Genomic DNA, 6,171 nt, shown 5'->3' on the forward strand with positions numbered 1-6,171 from the left:
GATAGCGCTGCACCTCTTTCTTTTCCTCTTTTGTAAATAAACAACGCTAAATTACGATTGGCTCTGTACCACTTTCATCTGTTGTTGTGTCCCGTCAGGATGGCCGAGCGGTCTAAGGCGCTGTGTTCAGGTCGCAGTCCGGTCTTCCGGACGTGGGTTCGAATCCCACTTCTGACATGGCTTCTTTTTTCACTGCCATGGAAAGTAAAAAGAAAAGCGTAGATAGCGCTGCACCTCTTTCTTTTCCTCTTTTCTAAATAAACAACGCTAAATTACGATTGGCTCTGTACCACTTTCATCTGTTGTCGTGTCCCGTCAAGATGGCCGAGCGGTGTAAGGCGTTCAGGTCGCAGTCCGGTCTTCCGGGCGTGGGTTCGAATCCCACTTCTGACAAGGGTTCTTTTTTCTTCACTGTCATGGAAAGTAAAAAGAAAAGCGTAGATAGCGCTGCACCTCTTTCTTTTCCTCTTTTGTAAATAAACAACGCTAAATTACGATTGGCTCTGCACCACTTTCATCTGTTGTCGTGTCCCGTCAGGATGGCCGAGCGGTCTAAGGCGCTGCGTTCAGGTCGCAGTCCGGTCTTCCGGGCGTGGGTTCGAATCCCACTTCTGACAAGGGTTCTTTTTTTCACTGTCATGGAAAGTAAAAAGAAAAGCGTAGATAGCGCTGCACCTCTTTCTTTTCCTCTTTTGTAAATAAACAACGCTAAATTACGATTGGCTCTGCACCACTTTCATCTGTTGTCGTGTCCCGTCAGGATGGCCGAGCGGTCTAAGGCGCGTTCAGGTCGCCATCCGGTATTCCGGGCGTGGGTTCGAATCCCACTTCTGACAAGGGTTCCTTTTACTTCACTGTCATGGAAAGTAAAAAGAAAAGCGTAGATAGCGCTGCACCTCTTTCTTTTCCTCTTTTGTAAATAAACAACGCTAAATTACGATTGGCTCTGCACCACTTTCATCTGTTGTCGTGTCCCGTCAGGATGGCCGAGCGGTCTAAGGCGCTGCGTTCAGGTCGCAGTCCGGTCTACCGTGCATGGGTTCGAATCCCACTTCTGACAAGGGTTCTTTTTTCTTCACTGTCATGGAAAGTAAAAAGAAAAGCGTAGGTAGCGCTGCACCTCTTTCTTTTCCTCTTTTGTAAATAAACAACGCTAAATTACGATTGGCTCTGCACCACTTTCATCTGTTGTCGTGTCCCGTCAGGATGGCCGAGGGGATTCCACTTCCGGCCGCGAAAGCCTACGGACGTGTCTATCATGAGCTCCGTTGGAGCGGATGTAGCGGCCCAGTTAAGCCGCGGTACCAGGAATGAAGTGTCGCAGGATTATGCAGTCATTTTGCCCCCTCTGCCAACTGGGTATGTTGTCCAAAATATTGTTTTTCTACATGCTGATATAAAAGGAAGACCGTACCGTGCAGAAGATTTCCGTGAACCACTGTTTCAACGTGTCCCGCCCACCGAAGTTCTTGCGCTTGGCGCCTATCAAATGAACCATGTGTGGGCGGTTACCTGCAAGACCGCTGAAGGCGCGAAGAAGTTTTTGGGTGATCCGGAATTGACGGTGAAGGGCCGGCGATGCATCGTAATTGATCCAAGCCACCACGACGTCCGTCTGAAGCTTCACTGGTTGCTCTACCACGTACGCGAAGAAGATGTGCGAAACGCGCTGAGCCCCTACGGAACGGTCATGGAAATAGGACTGGATAAATGGCGAATTGACGGCTACAGCCAGCAGAGCACCATGACACGTACAGTTGTGGTGCGACTGAAGGCCGACGTAACGTTGGACGATTTACCACATCAGCTTCCTGTTGGAGGCGAGCTCGCCCTTGTCGTGGTGCCCGGAAGAGCACCAAGGTGTTTGCGCTGCCAGCAAATTGGCCACATCAGAAAGGATTGCCGCGTCCCGCGATGCAACGTCTGCAAACGCTTTGGCCATACCGTAGAAAACTGCTCGAGGACGTATGCTGCAGCTGCCATGACCACGGTGAGCACGAAGAAATCCGAGCTCACCATGGACGAAGCCGAAGCAGAAGAATGTGTGAGTCCAGCAGCAATTTCAGGGGCACAAGAGACAAGCACCCAAGAAAATGAGCCACCGAAAACTGAGGAAAGTTTGAAAATCACTGCACATGTGCAAATTCCAATTCAAGCGAAGACGAAGAGTACGGACTCCAATGTCACCGAGGATGCCACCAATAAAACAAGTGCAAACACTGAGGCAGCGGAAGTTCACCAAAGCCTCCCGAAGAGGATTTCATGGATTGCCGTGAAGCACAAGAAAATAGTGCGGTGGTAAAGAGACCACGAGACGACGGCGGTGAAGAGTCAAAGGACGCCAGCAGCAGTGAACCTCCGGCGAAAGCGGCAACTAGTCGCCGGCCGCGGCCCACTGCAAAGCCAAACGTCAAGGAGGGGGAGAAGAGGGCGGCTCAGCCGCCCACTTGACAACACAGCTAACGCACTACGTGTGTACCCGAAAATCGGGGCACACCTTGTTTTTGGTGAGCTCATCCTTTTTTTAACAAAAAAAATGGCTATTAGACTTGAGAGAGCAGTTCGTTTCGCCACTCTAAATGTGCGCGGGTTAGCTGCTAGAAGACGTCAGTACCAATTAAGCAGACTGTTTGCAGAACACGATTTAGATGTGATTGCCGTGCAAGAAACGAAAGTAGAGAGGCAGGAGGAAACTGATCGAATGGTTCTGCCTTTTCGCACCACGTATAATATTTGTGTATCACATTCCAATGGCTTGTCGGGAGGGTGTGCCATTTTCGTAAAAAAGTCTATTGGTGCTGTGGAGACAAATATGAGAAGCAGTGATAGCGGACGATTCGTAGTATGTGATTTCTCGCTACTGAATTTTGAATGGCGCGTGATTTGCTTGTATGCCCCGAACCGCGAGAACGAAAGGAAAGCTTTCTTTGAAGAAATTAGTGGTTTTCTTGATTGTAGTAGACATGTGATATTTATGGGTGACTTTAACTGTGTGTGCGCAATGGAGGACCGCTCCAAGCGTGTAAATATCCGCGAACAAAGCGCGTTGATTTTGAGTGAACTGATTGCAGAGAATGGACTAGAAGATGTGGCCCTCTGCATGTCTAATGGCAGGGCCCAGTTCACACATTTTCAGGGTCAAAGTCACGCGCATTTAGATAGAGCCTACATTCCACTTGACCTTGTGATGTGCTGTGATGAATACTTGGTTACACCAGTGTCGTTTAGCGACCACTGTTTGGTGAGATTCACGCTTGGAAAGAAGGAAAAAAACGACGAAGTTCAACTGGAACCTTTGGAAGTTAAATCATAGCATCCTGAAAGATGAAACGTTTACTAAAAAGTAACAGAAGCGTTAACGATGATGTATGAAGATGAAAAAGATGACTGGGAAGAACGATGGGAAACTTTCAAACAAAATGTTAAACTAAGTGCTATAGAACGAACGACGAAGCTTAATTTGAGAAGAAACAAGGCGAGAAGAATTTGCAGTTGCAACTGCAAGCACTTTTAAAGGAAGAGAATGCGAAACCGGGCACGTTCACCTAGGAAATCAAAAATACAAAAAACAAACTCGAATTTTAGATAAAGAGAAATACAGAGGTGCTATTATTAGGTCAAGAACAGAAAAGCTTTGGATGGGCGAGACACTACAAAACGGGCACTAGGTGATGAAAAGCTATATGCAGAAAGAAAGAAGTTAAGGAAATAGTGTACAATGGCACATTGACGAAAGAAAAAAGTCAGATAAGGGAAGCATTTGTTGAACACTATCGCGAATTGCTTGGAAAGCGTTTGTCGATGGCGAGTGGATTAGTGGCGAATTCCTTTCTTTCGTGCCCAAGTTTGACGATTGAAACGAAAAAAAAGTTTGGAGGCTCCTATCAGCGTACAGGAGATTAAAAAGCTATTGATGACTTAAGCACTGGAAAGACGCCTGGTCCAGATGGAATAGGAGCAGAATTCTATAAAATGTTTAAAGAAGAGATCGCACGCGCGCTGTTCGAAGTTATCGAAGATGGTTATAAAAGAAAAGACTACCACGCTCGTTCACTGAGGCGCACACTGTTTTAATCCCCAAAACAGATGATAGCACCAAACTCCAGTCTGTGACGTCGTATCGGCCCATTAGCCTATTCAACACGGATTACAAAATTTTCATGAAGGTGTTGGCCAGGAGACTGCAGAATGTCATTCAAGACATTGTAGGACCGCACCAGACATGTGGCATAAGAGGTCGTAGCATTACGACAAATATACACATAGTAAGAAGTGTCTTAGAGATTTGTGATGACTTTGGAGACCGGATCACAATGATGCAATTAGATCTACAGAAAGCTTTTGACCGTGTTTCCCATGAAGTGTTGTTCAGTGTGTTGGAACATGTGCAAGTAGGAAGTGTGCTTCTTGATGGATTAAAGATGGCATACTCGCGATGCGTAACACGCCTGGTAGTTAACAGGGTGCTCAGTGAAGAAATTGAGATACTCAGTTCTATCAGACAAGGATGTCCGGCATCAGCCTTACTTTTTGCCATGTACCTAGAACCCTTGTGTTTATCAATTATTCATAATTCAAATGTGCATGGATTTAGATTACAGAACACCGAAGTAAAGATTCTAGCATATGCCGATGACGTGGCTGTACTCTGTCAAGATAGGCAGAGCATATGTGAAGTTGTCCACACGGTCAAGCAATTTTGTTCCATGACAGGTAGTATGATTAATTGGGACAAAACAACTGCATTTTGGTATGGTAATTGGGATATGAGACCTGATGTATACGTAAATGTAAGATGGGAAACCCGCCCGCTAAAGTACCTTGGGGTACCACTTCAGGTCTATCGTGACAACAACGACTACTGGAAAGACGAAGCAGAAACAACTCGACAAAAAACAAACGCCTGGGGAGGGCGTGAACTCTCTATTTTTGCACGGGCGTCTGTATGCAACCTATTTTTGATATCCAAAATATGGTATGTGTGCCAAGTCATTGTATGTCACGCGTGAATGTGCAGAAATTTCACAGGATTTTTGCTGTGTTTGTATGGAAATCGACGTGGGAGCGAACAAGTCGCTCAAATTTGTTCCTATCGGCCCGAAACGGAGGCTTGGGTTTGTGTCACTTGTTTATTAGGCAACTTGTGTCTCGCTTTATTTTTCTTCGCGACCAAAGAAACGAATTTTTGCAAAGTGTAATAAAATTAAGACTGTGCTCCCACGTTCCAGAATTTGTTGTGTCGTCGAATAACATGTATCAATGTGTGTCAGGGTATCTGCGTGAAGTTGTACAATCTTTTAATTTTCTCAAAGTACGTTTTTCACTAGAGTACTTGTCCTCTGTAAAACGGAAAAGACTTTACAAAGACCTCATTGAATGCTTGTTACCAACGCCGCGATACAGATCTTTATTCAATGTCGGACCCGGACAGGACGTGTTAAGAAGGGTTAAAAGGATGAACGTAAAACCGGGAACAAAAACTTTCTCTTTAACTTCACTCTGGGACGCTCCCAGTTAAAGCAGTGGTTAGCCGATAAAAGGCCTCTACGTCCTCTATGGACGACGAATTGTCTATTGTGTAAGAAGCCCGAAACTGTGGAACACGTGTTTATTTACTGCTGGGACGCCGTCTTCCATTGGGACATCCTTCAGCGCACATTGAAAAAGACCTACCCATCACAAGTTACGGCATCCGTTTTCTGTGCGTGGACAATGAAGACGGAGTCCCATACGACATGTTATGTTAATAGGAATACACAGCATATGGCAGACGAGAATGGCGGTCCGTAATGCCGACCCTTCACACACGTCCTGTCAGGGAAAACTTCATCGCGAACATGGATTATATGCGCGAATTGTACAAGGCGCAACCAGAGCCTCCTGCCTGGTTGCCTCTGCTGGATGAACTGTGTAACTTGAAGAAATTTTAATGTGAACACAACCGGACCAAGGCCGGTCCACGTGTTCATTTACCTTTCATGTTTCGTGTTCCTATGCCCTGTAAGAGAAACAGGTAATAAAAAAAAAGTCAGGATGGCCCGAGGCGGTCTAAGGTTCAGGTCGCAGTCCGGTCTTCCGGGCGTTGGTTCGAATCCCACTTCTGACAAAGGTCTTTTTTCTTCACTGTCATGGAAAGTAAAAAGAAAAGCGTAGATAGCGCTGCATCTCTTT

General features: G+C 46.1%; 1 protein-coding gene and 4 non-coding genes across 5 annotated transcripts; all 5 read left to right on the forward strand.

Moving 5' to 3' along the window:
• Positions 1-93: 93 nt before the first annotated feature.
• Trnal-cag (transfer RNA leucine (anticodon CAG)) lies at positions 94-177 on the forward strand. The gene has a single exon. It is a non-coding gene; the product is annotated as a tRNA-Leu (tRNA).
• A 356-nt stretch (positions 178-533) lies between these two features.
• Positions 534-617, forward strand: Trnal-cag (transfer RNA leucine (anticodon CAG)). The gene has a single exon. It is a non-coding gene; the product is annotated as a tRNA-Leu (tRNA).
• A 138-nt stretch (positions 618-755) lies between these two features.
• Trnal-cag (transfer RNA leucine (anticodon CAG)) lies at positions 756-836 on the forward strand. The gene has a single exon. It is a non-coding gene; the product is annotated as a tRNA-Leu (tRNA).
• A 140-nt stretch (positions 837-976) lies between these two features.
• Trnal-cag (transfer RNA leucine (anticodon CAG)) lies at positions 977-1,060 on the forward strand. The gene has a single exon. It is a non-coding gene; the product is annotated as a tRNA-Leu (tRNA).
• Positions 1,061-1,258: 198 nt separating this feature from the next.
• Positions 1,259-2,302, forward strand: LOC119449206 (uncharacterized). The gene has a single exon (XM_037712386.2). It carries the CDS (start codon positions 1,259-1,261, stop codon positions 2,300-2,302), a length of 1,044 nt encoding a protein of 347 aa, XP_037568314.2.
• Positions 2,303-6,171: the final 3,869 nt, after the last annotated feature.

The sequence above is a fragment of the Dermacentor silvarum genome, chromosome 4 (genome assembly GCF_013339745.2).
Source record: "Dermacentor silvarum isolate Dsil-2018 chromosome 4, BIME_Dsil_1.4, whole genome shotgun sequence".
NCBI classification, from domain to species: Eukaryota; Metazoa; Arthropoda; class Arachnida; order Ixodida; family Ixodidae; genus Dermacentor; species Dermacentor silvarum.